Source organism: Astatotilapia calliptera, chromosome 15 (genome assembly GCF_964374335.1).
Source record: "Astatotilapia calliptera chromosome 15, fAstCal68.1, whole genome shotgun sequence".
NCBI classification, from domain to species: Eukaryota; Metazoa; Chordata; class Actinopteri; order Cichliformes; family Cichlidae; genus Astatotilapia; species Astatotilapia calliptera.
The window spans coordinates 16,403,563-16,422,526 of NC_137436.1; the positions used below are offsets into that span (position 1 = coordinate 16,403,563).

General features: G+C 42.0%; 3 protein-coding genes across 4 annotated transcripts; 1 reads left to right on the plus strand and 2 right to left on the minus strand.

The window, feature by feature from the left end:
• Window positions 1–139: 139 nt before the first annotated feature.
• saysd1 (SAYSVFN motif domain containing 1) lies at window positions 140–2,204 on the minus strand. Its single transcript, XM_026194130.2, has 2 exons — window positions 2,001–2,204; window positions 140–722 (listed from the first exon to the last, which is right to left on the minus strand). Exons 1-2 carry the CDS (start codon window positions 2,202–2,204, stop codon window positions 399–401), a joined length of 528 nt encoding a protein of 175 aa, XP_026049915.1. The 3' UTR covers window positions 140–398.
• Window positions 2,155–10,081, plus strand: grcc10 (gene rich cluster, C10 gene). Its single transcript, XM_026194131.2, has 4 exons — window positions 2,155–2,476; window positions 2,903–2,956; window positions 5,732–5,908; window positions 9,595–10,081. The coding sequence occupies exons 1-4, from the start codon at window positions 2,389–2,391 to the stop codon at window positions 9,732–9,734; spliced, it is 459 nt and encodes a 152-aa protein (XP_026049916.1). The 5' UTR covers window positions 2,155–2,388; the 3' UTR covers window positions 9,735–10,081.
• Window positions 10,082–10,136: 55 nt separating this feature from the next.
• On the minus strand, window positions 10,137–18,609 carry LOC113037248 (uncharacterized). 2 transcript variants are annotated; one of them, XM_026194125.2, is made up of 12 exons: window positions 18,013–18,609; window positions 17,060–17,177; window positions 14,904–15,377; window positions 14,184–14,257; window positions 13,336–13,904; window positions 13,168–13,255; window positions 12,987–13,062; window positions 12,866–12,902; window positions 12,463–12,559; window positions 12,246–12,362; window positions 11,080–11,139; window positions 10,137–10,959 (listed from the first exon to the last, which is right to left on the minus strand). In XM_026194125.2, exons 2-12 carry the CDS (start codon window positions 17,097–17,099, stop codon window positions 10,870–10,872), a joined length of 1,722 nt encoding a protein of 573 aa, XP_026049910.1. In that variant the 5' UTR covers window positions 17,100–17,177; window positions 18,013–18,609; the 3' UTR covers window positions 10,137–10,869. The 2 variants fall into 2 exon arrangements, with proteins under 2 accessions (XP_026049910.1, XP_026049911.1); XM_026194126.2 differs by lacking the exon at window positions 17,060–17,177.
• Between the last annotated feature and the right edge of the window lie 355 nt (window positions 18,610–18,964).

The window sequence follows — 18,964 nt, forward strand, 5'->3', positions numbered from 1 at the left end:
AACCTAAAATAAAATAAAATAGCCATTTACTGAGTTAAATTAAAATCAGTTCATTTGACTCAGTAGAGGCCGTTTTTTTTTTTCTTTAATCCTCAATATGGCTTCTGTATTTTCAAATAAACTCACATTGATCAGAGAATTAGGAGTACATCCATGTTTAAATGAAAAAAAAAACTTGTATTACAGACATGCCAACCCACCATCATGATTTAGCCATTATATATGACTGATGTACACTATCAAAATAGTTTACAGTAGAAACAGAAATAAAACTTTTGGCTGACCAGTTACATTTTAATGTGGCATACAGAAGCAGCAACTAAAAAAATGGGAGAAAAGTTAACATTTTTCAGATGAAAATTTAAATATTTGATGTCAATGTGCATATCACAGGCAAGTCATCTGTTTGCCAGAGGTCTGTAGCCCATCTCTCCCTCTAGCTGCTCTGCGGTTAGAGCACCCAGCAGAGGTTGACAGTCTGGATTGAACACTGAATAAGCACTCAGTTCACCAGGCTTGCGCGGCGCTGGGCTCCGGAGTCCTTCATAGAGCCAGTAGAAGAGAGAGATGACAAAAAAGGGGAGACCAAACTCCAGTTCGGCAAACAGACCCAGCAGAACCAGCCATAGCAGCACTTTTAGTAAAGTGATGTTAGAAATGACAAACTGTCGGGAAGCCAGCCACTTTCCCAGAGCGCTATCCAGCAGCCAGTCTCCACGATCCTATAGTGAATACACAACAGAAAAAGAAGAAGAGAAGAATAAAAACATGTGATGCTACAAATACACCAAACTGGATAAAATAAATAAACAATAGGATGTCAGTTTTCTTAGAAACAAATTGTACATGACTTAGTGGGGATTAAATGAACATATACAGTACAGTGAGTATTCCTTGGCTGCTGAGAAAAAATATGAGCTTACAAAAAATAGCTTGGATCTCCAAATCAATACATCGCAATCAATACAGCTACTTTATTATTTTTCCCACAAAGGCATTTATTTCTAATCTTTAGAGAGAATGGTTCAAAAAAGAAAAAATATCCAGTGGGTAGCAGTTCTCTTGTAGATAATCCCATCAAAAGCCAACACTTTTTTGGCAACAGTAACTCAACCAATCGTTACAACCAAGGTACCCAGAAGTGCATACCTTTATGACCACAGTTTACCTATCTTCTAATGGCTCTATCCAGCAGGGTAACATGTCACAACCACAAATCATCTCAAACTGGTTTGTTAACAAGACAATGAGTTCACTGTCCTCGAATGGCCTCCACAGTTATGAGACCTCAATCCAATAGAGCACCTCTGCGATTTTGTTTGTTTCCAGCAACTTGTTAAATCTATCCCACAAATAATATAGGCAGTTCTGGTGGCTAAAGGAGGTCCAACCTGATTTCAAACGAAATACCAGAAGGTGTATTCTGGTACTTGACAAAAAAAGGACTGCTTATTTTACACTGTTGTAAATACTGTTGGCCTATAATCTGTCAAAAGTATCTAAAACATATCTTTTTGTGAATTATATCAAGTCATTTTGAGTAAAAAACAAAGCAAAACAAAACACCCCAATAACATTAGAAGATATTTTAAATGGCCAATGTAGAAAACAGGGTAGGTGAAATAACGTCATGGAAATACCTTCAATTCATTTTCTTTATTTAACTCTTTATTTTATATGTAAACCCTTCGTAAATCCTGTTGACTACAGCCTATTTACCAGTGTGGGCAAATATATTAGATATGAAAAAATAGAAACGATGGAAATCACTTTTAGCAGGTGTAACTAATGATGTGGTCTGTGCGTTTGTTTACTGTTATATTTGATGGTTTACTTTGTCATTGTTCGTGAGTGTGCTTTTTTAAATTATTGCCAATTGTAAAACAATACTATTAGTGCAAAGCAGACGAAGCACTCTATTTATCACGCACAGTCCGATCTTTAAAATAACAAGCTAAATCGGGAAGTTCATGAGCTTCCCGATTGAAATTATCTCTTACGCTGCTTTGAGAGCCGTCGGTCGCAGTCTGGTTGTTTCGTGCCCTGTCTTCAGGCTGCAGACTGTCAGCTGTGGGTGTTTTATCACACTGAGCAGCGGTGTCTGCTGCTGTCTCCCCTCTGGATTGTGAACCAGTAGTCTCACTCTTCTGAGCAGCTTTTTCAGCCTGTCGTCTGGCTCTGAACTCTGCCAGCTTTTGCTCCATGGATAATTAAGAACCGACAGCAACTCATTCACAACTTCTATAAGCTTACGTTAAAGTTATAAGCCCTTCGAAGCACAGTAAATCTCTCTCGCACACACGAACTTTCAGTCTAAGTTTGATGACTTGCTACTAGCTTAGTAACAGGTATGTTTACATTTTACGTCGACGTCTACCTGAAAGCAGGATGGTGTGTCGCAAGAAGCCTCCAACAGTCCCCGTTTTACGACAGTTTCACAGTTCTGTTGCTAGCTTAGTGATTGTTTTCAGTAGAGGTGAGTTCCCCAAATGTTATACTGTTTTATGTTCATTTAGTTTGGTAAATAAATAAATGGATTTTTAGCTGCTGTTGCTGTTGATAACCGTCAAAATTTAAGCTACTGAAGCTACTGAATGAACGATCGGAGACAGATGCTAATCACCACATAACCACCACGTCTCCTTTATATATACGTGTCGTTGTGCTATTATTGCGGTTTCTATATTTTTTTTATTGGTTTATCAAGCTAACAGTTATCATTATGTTATACATTAAAATATATTTCAATAAAACAAAGATGCTTCATATTCTTGAAGCTACCTCGATCTTCCTTTAATTTTCCTACTTTTATTATTACAAAATGTAAATGTTTTTAATTTTGTCTACATCAGAGCGTCTACAGTAGCTTTGTTTTTTTCGTGGCTTTCTGTTTTCTCTGCAGACATGGCCACAGCTCCAGCACAGCAGCCCACTCTGACAGTTGAGCAGACCAGAGGTGAGAGGAACAGCTGGTTTATATATATAAAAGCTCCCGTTTCTACTTGTTTACTCTTCCCCAGGTGGTCCATATTGTTGCTGAATAAATACTGGGCAAGTACTCGTACGTTGCATTTGTAAGACCGAGACCTGTACTTGTCAGCAGGATTTTGGATTATCCAGGTAGCTTCAGGGTTAACCCTAGGTTTTCTGTACTACATAGGTGGTTCACTTTTTACCGAGGTAAGTCATCACGGTAATTTATGCTGTAGACTTAACCTGGAAGACCCGGGAGAACTCTGTGGGGAGAGTTGTAGGATGTAAAGTTTCTGTGTTTCCCTGATGAGCATCAGTAATAAATGCAGATTTTTAGACACAACTTATTCCTTGTTTTCTGTGTTGGCAGCAAACAATTTTACAACAGCTTTTTGTTTTATGAGTAATAAATAGTAATATAAAATAAGTAGTAATATATAAACCTAAAACAGGACGGCTACACTGTCCTTAATGACCTCATATCAAATTTGTAGTAATCCTGTGTTTGAATTCTGTTTTTATATTTAATATTTACTTTCAAGCCCTTAAACAGCACTGAGTCTGCAGCTGAGAGAACAAAAACTTACATTTTTAAGAGCGGGTTATGTTCTGAGTTTAAGTTTAAAATCAACTGGAAGCGGCGTGATTCACTGATCCTTTTATTCACAGCACGTTTTAATTGCAACATAGATTGTATGCTGGTCTATGCTTGTGTGTGCAGCTTATTAATGTGTACCTTAGTAAAACCACTGAATGAAGCACAACCTGTGAATCATATTATAACGGCAATGTGCATGATTAACTTGGTGATTTAGAAAATGTATAAAATGCTGTTATGCTTAATTCTAATCTTTTACTCTGGTGGTATTACAGCTACTAGAACACAGGACACACAAAGAATGCCTGTTCAATCAGTAATATGGTTTTAACTTTTATCTGCAATAAACTATGGCAATGTAAACATCTCCTTTATTCAGAATAATATTATTAATAATAGTATTAAGCTGTGGGACAGTAATCTTTAATATTCAAATGGATCCAGTTTAAAGTTTCAGAGCTCTAATGCACAGCCATCACCTTAGAAATAAACAGCAGGACTGAGAGCGCACTCAGTGTTAAAATAATCAACTGAAATGAAAATATTTATTTTACTGTTTTGTGTCCGAAATCTAAAGCTTTCATCCTAGACTTTTAATCACGCATTGATAGTTTCTGGACTAGGTGACACTCATAGGGATCATTTTGTGTGGAAGAAGAGTCATATGATCCGTGAAATGCCTCTTTTAGATTGGTTAGATGCAGCCAATACCACCCTTCTTGTGTTAACGCACAAGAGAAACCCTGGGTTAACTTATTGAGCTGATAACCAGCTTTGTGTGACCTTTTATCCTGATCGCCAGTGTTAGCATAAGAGAATCTAGATAACGGTAAAATAGCCTGGGTGTTGTGAACTTTTTTTGTAGTATAGGGCCCTGGAGTTGGATGGGGTGCACTTTCTTTGTTCATGAAAAGTAAGAAGAAGAATTAGTGATGGTGATTTTCAGGCTCCAGATTAGTTACTGTACTGCCATCCATCCTTCTTCTTCTGCTTATCCGGGACCTGCGGGGCAGCAGCCCAAGCAGAGAAGCCCAGACCTAGCTATCCCCGGCCACCACCTCCAGCTTATCCAGAGGAACACCAAACCAGGCCAGCTGAGACATATAATCTCTCCAGCGCACCCTGGGTCTGCCCCGGGACCTCCTCCCGGTGAGACATGCTCAGAACACCCACGAGGAGCTCAGGAGGCATCCTTGTCAGATGCCCGAACCACCTCAACTGGCTCTTTCAATGTGGAGGAGCAGCGTAAATGGCCTGCATTTATATAGCGCCTTACTAGTCCCTAAGGACCCCAAAGCGCTTTACATATCCAGTCATCCACCCATTCACGCACACATTCACACACTGGTGATGGCAAGCTACATTGTAGCCACAGCCACCCTGGGGCGCACTGACAGAGGCGAGGCTGCCGGACACTGGCGCCACCGGGCCCTCTGACCACCACCAGTAGGCAACGGGTGAAGTGTCTTGCCCAAGGACACAACGACCGAGACTGTCCAAACCGGGGCTCGAACCGGCAACCTTCCGATTACAAGGCGACCTCCCAACTCTTGAGCCACAATCGCCCCACCGTCTCTACTGTGAGCCCCTCCCAGATGGCCGAGCTCCTCACCCTATCACTAAGGGAGAGGCTAGCCACCCTTTGGAGGAAACCCATTTCTGCCACTTGTATCTGCAATCTTGTTCTTTAGGTCACTACCCAAAGCTCGTGACCATAGATGAGGGTAGGGACGTAGATCGACCAGTAAATTAGGAGCATCACTTTTACACTCAGCTCTCTTCACCACAATGGACTGCTACAGCGTCTGCATCACTGCACCAATCCGTCTGTCGATCTCCCGCTCCCTTCTCCCTTCACGCGTGAACAAGACCCAGAGATACTTAAACTCCTCCACTCATCCCTGACCTGGAGTGGGCACTCTACCCTTTTCCAGCTGAGGACCATGGCCTCAAAATTTAGGGTGCTGAATCTCATTCCCACCGCTTCACACTCGGCTGCAAACTGTTCCAGTGCGAGCCAACAGAACCACATCACCTGCGAAAAGCAGAGCTGAGATTAATTAAGTTGATAATTTCTTCTAAAATGTGCAGCAATGTCAGGAAAAGGTTGGGTTTTTTTTACTTTGTGGAGCAGCTACTAAAAAAGCTTTTTTTTCACAGTGGTTTTGAGCGAGGTGATCCAGGCATTCTCAGTACCGGAGAATGCCGCACGGATGGAGGAGGCCAGAGAGAGCGCCTGCAACGACATGGGCAAGATGCTGCAGCTTGTGCTCCCTGTGGCCACCCAAATTCAACAAGAGGTTATCAAAGCCTACGGATTCAACAATGAGGGGGAAGGTGAGCTTTTTTGTATCTTAAAACTAAAAATGTGCTTGGTTTTGCTCTTCAAGTCAAGTCAAGTCAACTTTATTTGTCAATTCTGCCACATGTACAGGACATACAGAGAATAGAAATTTCGTTACTCTCAAACCCTAGATGAAATAGCAAATGAACATTTAAATATAAGAGAGTGATTAAAAAATGCAAATAAAATAATTAAAAAGTAAAAATTTAAATAAATACAATACAATTTTACGTATAACAAGAAAGCTATGCAATATACGATATACAATATTCAAGTAAGGGTAAATGACATTGAGTGTAAACCAGGCAGAGTAGTGCAAATAGGCAAATAGTGCAAATGGAGATTTAGTAATATACGGTAAGAGATAGTGTAACAACAAAGTCTTATGAGGTAATGGCAGTCCAATGCTCCACAAAGTGACTGGTAACTGGTGCAGGCCAGTGAGTGAGTCAGAGAGTGTGTGTGTGTGTGTGTGTGTGTGTGAGACAGAGTTCAGTGAGACCATGGAGGAGAAGAGGGGAGAGGGGGCAGAATCGGAAGGGAGTTAAGCTTCCTGACAGCCTGATGGATGAAGCTGTCCTTCAGTCTGCTGGTCCTGGCCTGGAGACTCCGCAGTCTCCTCCCTGACGGCAGCAGCTTGAAGAAGCTTTGCATTGGGTGCGTGGGATCAGCCGCTATGCAAAGGGCTTTTTTAGTGAGACGGGTGCTGTAAATGTCCTGGAGGGAGGGGAGAGAGACACCAATGATCCTCTCTGCAGCCCTCACTATGCGTTGGAGGGTTCTATGACAGGACGCATTGCAGGCTCCAAACCACACAGTGATGCAGCTCGACAGGATGCTCTCGATGGTGCCTCTGTAGAAAGTGTACATGATGGGGGCTGGTGCTCCTGTTCTTCTTAGTTTGCGGAGAAAGAAGAGACGCTGCTGTGATTTCTTGGCCAGTGCTGTGGTGTTGTATGTCCAGGAGAGATCCTCTGTGATGTGCACACCCAAGAACTTGGTGCTGCTCACTCTCTCCACAGACGCTCCGTCAATGGTCAGAGGAGCATGTTGGGTGTGCATTCTCCTGAAGTCCACAACAATCTCCTTCGTCTTCTCCACATTCAGAGAGAGATTGTTGTCAACACACCACGTGGCCAGGCGTCTCACCTCACTTCTGTAGTCGGTCTCATCCCTGTTGCTAATGAGACCCACCACCGTTGTGTCGTCCGCAAACTTGATGAAGAGGTTGGAGCTATATGATGGAGTGCAGTCATGGGTCAGCAGAGTGAAGAGGAGGGGGCTCAGCACACATCCCTGCGGGGCCCCCGTGTTTAAAATGATGGTGCTGGATGTATTACTGCCGACCCGTACTGCTTGAGGTCTTCCCGTGAGGAAATCCAACAGCCAGTTGCACAGTGAGGTGTTGAGCCCCAGCTGGACCAGTTTTTGAGTGAGCTGTTGGGGGATTATAGTGTTGAATGCTGAACTGAAATCTATGAACAGCATTCGAACATATGAGTCTTTTTTGTCCAGGTGTGTGAGTGCTGAGTGGAGTGCAGTGGAGATGGCATCATCGGTTGAGCGGTTGGGCCGATACGCAAACTGGAAGGGATCCAGGGAGGGGGGCAGGACAGTCTTGATGTGTTGCATGACTAGTCGTTCGAAGCACTTCATCAGGATGTGAGTAAGTGCAACAGGACGATAGTCATTAAAGCAGGAGGGAGATGACTTTTTTGGAACCGGAATGATTGTGGTGGCTTTAAAACATGTGGGGACGACAGCCTGGATGAGTGATATGTTGAAGATGTCTGTGAAGACATCAGTGAGTTCCACTGCACAGTCTCTCAGTACACGACCAGGAATGTTGTCAGGACCCGGAGCTTTACGTGCATTGATCCTGCTGAGGGATCTCCTCACGCTGTCCGGGGACAGAGTCATCACCTGGTCACCAGGAGGGGGTGGGGTCTTCTGTGCAGTGGTGCTGTTTTGGACTTCAAAGCGAGCAAAGAAAGTATTCAGCTCGTTCAGCAGGGGGATAGTGCTATCACAGGTCTGTGGTGGGGGCTTGTAATCTGTGATGGTCTGAATGCCCCGCCACAGGCTCCGTGAGTCTCTGCTGTCTTTGAAGTGATGAGATATTTTCCTGGAGTACTGTCTCTTAGCCTCTCTGATGCCACGGGAAAGGTTGGCCCTAGCTGTTCTCAGGCTCGCCTCGTCTCCATCTCTGAAGGCAACATTCCTAGCTTTCAGCAGCCTGTAGACCTCTCCTGTCATCCATGGTTTTTGATTTGCCCGGACAGTTATGGTTTTCGTGACTGTTACATCCTCAATACACTTGTAGGATGTAGGCAGTAACAGTCTCTGCGTACTCCTGGAGGTCAGTGGTGTTGTTATAGGTGGCAGCCTGCTCTTTGCTAGGTTAGAGAAAAAGTGCAAACAGTGTACTGTGAAAATAAGCAGCTCGCCCACTGCTGGCCTCCCATTTAGTTTTTGTAGAAAAAAAAAATTATTGTAATCCCCCCGGTTTTGAGATGATTAGGGATGAACTCTGTCCAAAGAGCCAACCATAGTAGTAAGATTATCTGTGGAATTTTTTTCAGGACAGCAGGTTCCTTTCTCTGAGTTAAAGTACCAAGTGTAAGACATTATTCTCTGAAGGCTTAAAACAATAGAAACTACTCTAAAGTTCAAATAATTTTAAGACACCGTTCAGACTAGAACAAATGATCCCACCGGTGCTAATTAGTGTTGGCTGATATGACGCAGAGTACTCATATAATTTAATTTGGGTCTTAAATGTATGAATTGGACATTAAACTACTCAAAGAAGAACAAATAAATGCTGCATTTATAAATCATATTTGTTTCTCATCTAAACGTTTCTTACCGTTTTCTATCTCTAAAGACATCACCTTAAATCTCCCACACAATGCTGTTACAGAAACCAAACTTTGCAGGGTTGTAGTCACTTTAGATGTATACCAGTCACACATTGGAGAGATGTCTGATCAACTACCCGAGACATAAAGACAGTTATAACTAGGAGGCTTGCAACAGATTGCATAGCTCAGAGGCTCGATGGAAAAATAATGAAATTGTTATGGGATTAGGTACAAAGACGGCAGCAGATGAGACCGCCTGAATCCACAGAGGAGCTTTAAGATGCAACAACAAAGCCAGACAGTGTCTTTAAAACACTTATATTCCACCTACTGAGTTCATTATTATCAAAACTAATATCATCCTCACTACAGTGTCACAAACATATGCACATCACTGTTTTTTATAGATACTAAATGACATATTTTAAATGGGCCTCAATTTTTAATCACACACAGGGAATTTTTTAAAATTAAACATGTCCAAAGTTTTAAATAATAAAATCAGTGTATGTATAAGTAATCCCTGGGAGCCCAAGGCTCGGGTTTAATGAGGTCAATTCAGGCACACAGCACAGATGCCCCGCCTACTTGTGGTTTAAATTTCCTGTCTGCAAGGTGCAGCCAATCAAAAGGGAGTTGCTTTAAAGGAAGACGAGTTGAAATAGAAATCTGTTCTAGGAGAATCCAAAAAAGTCAGTAACAAACTGTAATAGATCCCTTTCGATGGAAACTTCCAGTCTGTACTGGTTACAGGCTGCATGTCATTCTGGGGAGATGATATAATTTGTCATGCTGATCATCTGCTTCCCTTTCAGGTGTCCTTAAATTTGCCCGACTGGTCAAGATGTATGAAACCCAGGACCCAGAAATCGCAGCCATGTCTGCTAAACTGAAATCTCTTCTCCTACCGCCACTTTCAACACCACCTATAGGAGGCGCCATTCCAGCTTCATAGGAAATATTACTTCCATCCATTGTTCGCAAGGATACTTCCATTTAAACTTTGGAATACAGTGCAGTTATGAGCAGATCCAGCATGCCGTCAACAGTTCTGTCTTTATGTGGAGCGGTTATTGTTTAAAAACACTAAATATTCCAAGAAAGACAACACAACTTTTCCAGTTTAATCTCAAGTACCCTTGCTTAATTATTGCTTTTCTTTACTGTTCTGTATTTATTTGTCACATGTTACACCATGACCACTTTCTTAACCTTAATCATTTCCTTTGATGCCATGTTTTGTACCATTTTTATATGCTGTCAAATGTCTTTTTTGTTTAAATTAAAAATGTTTTCTCTGAACCTGTGTGCATTGTTAATGCAGAAAATGTGCAAAAAAACCCCCCAAAAAACCTCATTTCCATTTAAATGCTTTATTATTGCAGTTAATCTATATACCAGTGTTTACCATACTTTAAAAAAAAAAAAACTTAAAAAAAACTTAAAAAAAACAAACCTGAATCGATTACATGTATTTACATATATACATTTCATTAAAGGCAATTTTTCTTTTACATATAGGATTTGGGGTTAAAAGATCACTATTCCAGCATATAAAATCTGAATACATATCTACCTTATACAGCTCTTAGGCTTTGATGCATAAATACATATTGTGGCAGAAGAAGTTCAGGATAAAAATATTAGTCGAGATAAATAAAGTGACCCAGATTCTGGAACCTACACTACATTTCCAAAAGTGCTTTTTTTCCCCTTCACCAAGGCAAACTGTGCAAAACCAGTGCAGATGGCACCCAGTTTATGTGGAAGTAGTTCAGTGTGCAGTCTTTCTGGCATATTTAGATTTGTGTCTTGTGCACATTCATCGAGCCAGGTATTCAGATCCAGAATAACTTCTGTGCATGTTTAAGATTTTTTTTTTTTTTTTTTTTAAATGGCTCAGATAGTGAAATGCTATTTAGTTTCTTCCACTTGTTTCTGTGAAAAAGATTGTTCTGGTACCTAAACTTAAGTCATGGAGTCCAGTATTGCCAGCGTGTTTTAGTTTAGAGAGCTGAGCTCCGTCTTGTGTCTCCGTGGTTCAGCTCCTGATTCATAATTATAGAAATAAAAAACGAAGGCGGAAGACTTCACATCTCAAAGTGGCGGAAAATACTTTCGACATATCCCAAGACCCTCTGCCAGTCTGGTCCTTCTGCCTTCAGCATCTCCTCCACTGTCTGCCACATAGGATAAACAGGAAGTTTTAAAAAGCAGATAAAGAATAATAATGTTAAAGTTGAGCTATTTGTGTAAAACACACAAATCTGAGTTGAACAAGAAGAACAAAAATGTCTCACTAGTGTGGCAGAGATCCCGACACTCTCTCCTGTCTTAAAAGCAAGCTTCAGGTTTGCCTTCTGTAAAAATAAAGACACGTTTTGTATGAACATTTACAGACATGAATGTGTAAATGCAAATATACTTCATAGCCCTTATTTTTGCATTTTAGATGACAAGTAGGATTAAGATAGCACATATGGACTATTCAGGTTCCACATGTATAACCGCGTGTCTGTCACACAGAGAGCTGTAGGAGGGTCATAAAGGGCACCAAACCATCAGATGGACTTGTATCTACTCCTTTGTGTGAGAAGGAACAGAAGGAGACAGACTTCCAGCAACCCTTTGTATACGTTTCTCACCAAACTTACAGAGACCGAGACCATGGGGGTGATTTGAACGCCCGGCGTCCTTTAGTGGGACTCGTGTCCAGCACAACAAAGACCTATTGAGGCTCGCCATTTGCACCCAGTTCTCTTCAGAGATGAGAGTAGGTTCACACTGAGCACATGTGAAGGAGTGTGAAGATAAGGTAATGCTGCCAGTCATTGACTGGAGGTCTTCTCTGTGGGTCTGTGACTGTGCGGACAACCTTGTCCAGCTCTCTTCTCCACTGTTTCCTTCACATTTGTGAGACTATTCTGAAAGACACAGGAAACCTTCTCGTGGCGGCACATATGGTTGTGCCATCCTGGAGTAGCTGGACTAACTGTGCAACCTGAATAGGAACAATAGGTACTGTCTTATGCTACCAGTAGTGGCAAGGACATTAGAGAAAAGAGAAGAAAAAAAAAAAAAAAAAAAAAAAGGTAACTAGAGAATAATTGGTCAAGCGAGAGCAATGTTGGCCACCACAATCATTCCCATTTGTGGGATCGGTCTTTTTGTTGCCTTTCCAGTCCACCTTGTGACTTAATTTGCACAGAAGGAGGTGAAATGGATTCACAGTGGTTTATGTTTCCTAACTGGACAGATTAATATCCCTGAAACTTTACAGACTTTGTGCTGTATTGTGTTAAGCATTGCACATTTGAGTTTACTATTCAAATTTAATCTGGTGTCTTTGGTATGTATTTGTATTTTATAGGTCATTTAATATTGTGCTTAACTGTCCGGGGACAGCAGATGGAAATTAAAGAGTGCTTTCTTTTCTCTCGTGAGATCATTGCGTTTTGAGTTTTACCTTATCAGCTGGGTTCAGGCTGTCATAGGGGATGAGAGTTGGTAAATAGGTGTGATAAACAGCACAGAACGCCAAACCATCTTCCCAGCTGCTGCTGAAGTTGGTGATCTCAATATTCTGCCACAAAACATTATTTGCAATTTGTCTGAATTTAACTTGTTACAAAGAGTCACATGACTTCATATAGCTCAGCAATGCTCAAGTTCTCTTCTCTGACCTTATAACCTTGAGTGCGAGTTTGGCACCAGCGCAGCAGGGAGTTTCTCCTGGAGCCACCATGGCGCCTCAGCAGAGCACTGAAACCATCCCGAGGTCTGAAGATGGAGAAACATTTTAACTGCGAATTGCTCATTCACTGCAAACTGTTTCAGTCATTTAACCTGAGAACACGAGTGAAAAAAAGTGTAATCGGACAAACACACAAATCGATTCTAAAGTCATACAAATATAAAAGTCATATGGGTCAGTTTTAAATGTTTTTGGCTCAAAGACTTGAAAAATGCCAATTGTATCAGTGTGTTTTTGGTTATTTTTCCACAAATGCTTGCCAACCTCTCTTTCCACACAAAGACATCAGCATCATCTTTACCAACAATATATGAGGTTTATCAGCCACTCACTTGAAGGAATCTGAGCTTTGTTCGTCATCCTGTTTTCCTGCATCACACAAATGCAGACACAGTTGTAATAAAACAAGATGCTATGGTTTGGTTAACGGTGATTCGGGAGACTGAAGCACACCTGTGTAAAAGCTCGACCAGCTGTCCTGCCTCTGTAAAATTCGGTCCATCCGCCTCCCTTTTGTCGGCTCTTCTTTCTGAAACAGTTAAGTAATGGCATATTTGACATTTCATTCGACATGGGATGACATCGATCATCTCAGTGTCTCCCAGTATATCACAATAGTGTAAACGTGTTATACCTTGCACAGTGGCAATGTTGTACTCGAGTTTTTTGAAGCCCCATTTGGATTTAAAGAGTCTGTTGGAAGCGGGAGACGAGAGAGACTCCTAAGAAGACAACAATTTTGTGTTGGATTAGATTTTGTCGCAACAAGGAGACCACAGTTTGAGCTTTTATGCAGACTCACCAGGATCTCTCAGAGAGCATCACAATCTTTCTGGGATCTTTCTGTCCACGTCCGTCACCTTTCTTCTTCTCCAGGGCAGTCAAACTGCGAATGTATGCCTCTGCCACCCCTTTCCCTTTCAGCTGCACATTTTCTGATTCCCTCGTCTCCTCAGGATCACAGCCTTTTTCTGTAGCATCCACCTCTTGATTTGTTTCATGAGCTTCTGTCCCTGCTTCAGCTTCCTCTGTAACTTCAAGCATTTCCTCCTGCTGCTCCTCAGAGTCTGGTTTATCTGCATCTTTATACGTTTGACCTCTGAGGGCATCGAGCTCGGCTCGATCCTGCTGCTGCTGCTTCTCCAGTTCAGCCAGTTTGCAGCAGGCGTCTTTGTGTTCAGCTTTGAGCCTCTCTAGCTCTCGGTCCGTATCCTGCTGTTTGCTGAGGGCCTGTGCCAGCTGCTCCTTTACAGTCCTGTGGCTCTCCTGGAGTGAACCCAGAGCCTGCTCTGACTCAACCCGGAGCCGGTCGGCAACAGACACAGCGACCTGTAGGTCACACTGGAACTGCTGCCACTCCAACCTCTCTGTCTGAGGAACAAAGAAACACTGTAATTCCACGTTAAGGCTTGCTCTCCATTTGTCATTACTACATAAATATCTGTCTACTAGTCAGTACCGTGTGACTGAATTTAAGTCTGACCAGAGCTGTTGGAATATGAATGTTGCAATGATGTCACATGACATTTAAAACAGAAATAAGTGCACAGAATTAGACAAATGCAGTACTAAATGCTGCATGAAAACACAGCTCTGAATGCTAAATAATTAGCAAGCTCACTGTCTGCAACCTGTAGACCAACAACTCACCCTGAGTGTCTCCTTCAGGGTCTCCACCTCTTCAACCAGCTCTTCTCTTTCTGCTATCAAATGCCGAAGCAGCTCTGACACACGAGTTAGAAAACAAAACAACCATATCACAAAACTGTCCCTTTAAGTTACTGCATATTATGCTGCTGTTAATAATCAATTTTCCACATGACACTTAGTAGGTGATGATGATATTTAAACCACTTATAACTATGATGGATAGCTCCTGGAGTCATACCATTTTTTTTTTTTGGGCCATATTCCACGTTTGAGTTTCAGTTCCATATTTTATCCTGGGACTAGGTTTTTCTTTTTAAGTCAGCTTTTTCTGATTTGCTGCTTTTTATAAACACAAGGTTTTAACAGTAGGTAGGTGGGGCCTTTGTGCTTACATACCATTGTGCTGGAGAAGACCATATTGAGGATATTGCATCTCTTTAATATCATACAGATATAGAAGTGGAGAAAAAAAAACTGCCTGAAAACAAGTGTTGGGAGGAGTGTGAAGCCTGAGCTTTTTTGATCCTTCGCATGCAGATTTCATTATTTGAAACTTTTTCCACGTTTATTATGAGCACGTACTTCTTTAACAATATATATGTAATCTTTAACTACAAAGACTTTCTGCTTCCTTTCTCATCACCACACATCTCTGATGTGTCAGTGACAGCACACTTAAAAAAAACAAACAAACAAAACAGGTGATGACAGAGGGCATACCTACTGCTCCTGTGGTAATATCAGTGCTGGGTGTTAGGCCCAGTGAGGCCCTGTAGTGCTCCATTAGACTGAGTAAAACCAAGGTCATCTCCTCTCCAGCTCTCTCTGCTGTAGCCTGTGGCTCCAGCCCGCTGTCTCTCTCATTCGAACAAGGCTCTGAAGGCGAACCTCTGGACAAAGGCAGCGGTACTGGAGTGGCCGGACTGCCCACCGCTGCCTCATTTCTCGCTGCTGCATCGCTCACATTTGTCTCTAAGGCAGCGACGCTGTCAACGCTGATTACAGCCCAGTCTGAGGGAGCCGACAGCCGCTGTGTCCACTCTGTGAATGGAGAGGTGGTGGAGGGGGTGGTGCTGCCAGCTGCTGGAGGAGTTTGTGCCTTATCAGAGGAAGCTGCAGAGGATAAGGCCATGACAGTCAGCTCTGCCTGTGAGGGTGTGGTAGGAGGCGTTTGGAAGAAATCTAAAGGAGAACCTGAGAGGAGGGAAATAAATAGGTAAAGGAGAAAAATGGCACTGTCCTGAAATCTGTTGAAAAATGTGCCGATTGCAAAGCCACCCCTCTTCTTTTCCTCACTGCAGATGTAAGCCTCGCTGCCTGCTTCCTTATTTACTATCCTCGGCAGACTGATGCAGCAAAAAACCTCCCCTGCCAATATCTTGGCTGGCAAATGCAGGCTGTTCCCCCATGTGGCAAGATCCAGGAAGAGAGATAATTTTTACCCTGATCATAGAGCTGCTCCTCACTGCAGCCAAAATGTGACTATATTATAAAGAGCTGCAGAAAAAAAACAAACCAAAAAAACAAAACAAAATATAAACACATTAAAAAAAAAAAAATCTCTAAAAAGACACCTTGAGAGCAGAATGATGATTTTGCTAATGCATTATTAGCATTTTAGTTATGTGTCAAATCAGGAAATATCCACTAGTGTGTCATCTGTTGCTGATAACTAATGTTAGAGCTACTGGATTTCTCTGTGATGTTGATATTATCCTGTTTATGGTGTGGAAATTTTGGCAGGCTACATGGATCTTCGCCTCCTTTGACTCTGATCTTTTTAAGCTTTCCCCTCCTTGTCCTTGTGTTGTGCTGCAGGATTCTGCAGACTCATCATTTCCCTGGCAGCAGCATGATGTAGTCTGCTCAGCTACCATGGGGAAGCTATTCTCATCCTCTAGCATGAGCTGAATTCCTGCATACCGACAGCCAAGAGACAAAAAGACTAGACCTATAAAGTTGTAAAGTCAAATTTCACACATTAGCTCAGCCAAATGTGGCACTTTGAATTCAAGGATACTGAAGGGCTGAAGAAGCTAAAACTCTGATCCCAACTTTTACTGAATCTTACTGGATGTGGTTTCTATTTCACTGTCATGCTGATCCATCATTTTGTTTGCTGAAATATGGTTTTTGATCATACAGGGCCCGACACCAGAATTTAGTTTGGTTTGAAAAGAGTGAGTCTATAAAATGCAAAGCATCCTCACTGACACATTTACATTTTTTTTTTGTAAGTGGTTGTCCTTAAATTAGTATTTATTTTGAGTTTACTAAAACAGTTCCAAACACATTTTCTGCTGCTTTAGACAAAACATTGAGCTTTGGTTAAAATAATAACTATAAATAAATTAAAATGGTTACTGGGGGAATATAATGGAACATTCTTTGTCTGATCTTTGTTTAACGGGAGTGTTAAAACCTGTTATAGTGAGTGAATGGCACAGAAAATGAACTCCTTCATGCAAATGTCTCCATAAGCGTTCACTTTCTGTAGTCACCCTGTTTTCATCCTTTGGTAATGTGGAAGCACAACAAGCACAAATGTTTTGATTGACGCCCTCTTCAGTGCGAGAGCCCCAGCTGCCGTGCTGTCTCACAAAGTAAAAGTAACCGACTGTCTTTCTCGTGCCGTCTCTTTGACAGTTTATTTTTCACACTTGGAAATACAGAGGAGACAAAGAGATGAAGTGGAGCTGACAGTTTCCTGGACCTGTCGTACCAACAGTCTAAAAATAGTCAGACTTAGAAATAATGATCAGAAGAAACAAGACAGTTACAAAAAAATAAAATACAAAGCCTGAAACTTATACACAGTATTTTATAAATAATTTCTCTAATGTGTTTTGAAATTGGACTATTGGATGCTGAGTTACCTGTAGGGACATGGCTGTCTTTGCCATTGTGGTTACCCATGATCCAGCAGGGGTGGATATCTTGATAGGCTATCCCAACTGCCCTCACTGTGTCCTGCTTTGTGAGGCTCTCTGTTGACTGGCCAAAAATAAATAAACACGGTTTTCATGAGTATGACTCAGTCCTGACCATTTGATGAGCACAACAACAGAAGTCCAGGAATTCTAGTCCCAAGCCCTTTAGTAACAGTTTCCAAAAACTACAGAAGCTATTACATTTGTCCAATAAAACTAGCCTCCAGTAAATTTGCCTTTGCATAGCTTTCATTATCCTGGTCAGCTGGCTAATGTGAAGTAAGGCAACACGAATGTGTGGTGCCCAAAGCATAGCAGCATCTTGTCTGTCAACTCCACGGCAGCAGAATGAGGTTGTCATGTTTAGCACGTGGCTGCGTCTCTGCCATGAAGAATGAACTAAACCCCATTGAATAATCAAGCAATTTAAGGCTTCCTTGGAGAAGGGGGAGGAGAACACACACGAACCGAAAACGGAGATTTGTTCACACACTGGAACACTATTCAAGTTTATTCGGCATGCAAGATATAATGTGACAGACACGGTCCATTTCAAATGACTCACACAGCTGTATTACCCACAGGGCTATACAGGATAACTAACTCTACCAGCCCGACCTATTAAACTCCTAAATCATTGCGCAGCTTAATGAATTGTGTGCCGTGTTAAAGAATGAAGCCTCTAATTGATGAACGTGTCTCGAAAATTGTCTGTCTCTCAATCTCGTTTCTAAAAAGGTTCGCATTTTTGAATAGCTCTGTTTATCAGTGAAGTTTGGCTCATGTTTTTCTGCATCCATGGAGAAAAAAAACCGTGCAGTTTATCAAGCCATTTTGGTTGTTATATCTAACCAGTCGCCTTTCACACGCAGTCATAGCTCCAGTTTCATTCATCCTACCTGCTCAGCCTACCAGCTGGACGCCTTCCAGTTTGGCCCCGACTGTCCGTCCGGCGGGTTTCTTCTTCGGGTGTCTCGGGACAAATTTGCCTTTCTTCGTCCCGTATCCCAAATTTAACGAAAGGCACAGAGCCAATCAATAACAGTCATTTCTTCTTCTTCTTGGGTATCCTACATTACCAAACAGCTACAAAAAGGCAGCCATATATAACTCCAACTCTAAATCTAACTCCGCTGCTTCGCCTTTAAATCCAATGCGTCAAAAAGGAGGCAGAAGCAAACTGATTGCGCAGCAGCCGCACGCTGGATAAACAGCATGAATGTTTGTTAATGGGATTATTTAGATCTCAGCTTTTTTCAATCGCACAATACAACAAATCCAAACACCAAATAGTGAGTAGAGTGCAGGATAAAATGCGCTTGCTGAGAAGCAGACACACCGGCTACGGGCTAATTATCTTTTGTTAAATGCAGGTGTGGCGCCAGGTAACAGGTTATACTTTCACACGGTCCGTGGGTGCAGTGTGTCACATTGCATCTGTCGAGAGAATGGAAACCAGCCAAACAGCCCAGGAAATATTTAGCGGACACAACTTTAACCAGAAAGTCCCCAGAGTGGTAGCTATTGATCCACAGACCCCGTTCGTGGGCGGAAACTCCAACTGTTCCGACACTGAATAAGTCACTGCATACTAACGAGTGGAATTTATTTATTAATGTTTCTGAAAATGCACACCAAGGCCGTTGCTCGTCTCCACAGAAAGGAAATTATATAAAAACGTAGATAAGGACACCTCGAATGAAACTGAAAACCGAGACACGCATTTAATCAGGAAAAATGGGATCCCATCAAACCTGAGAGCAACGAAATTACATGTGGCGAACGTGGTTAAAGTGCTGTTTTTTCGAGCAGTTTTAATTATGTTAAATAAGAACTTACGCAAATTTTAGA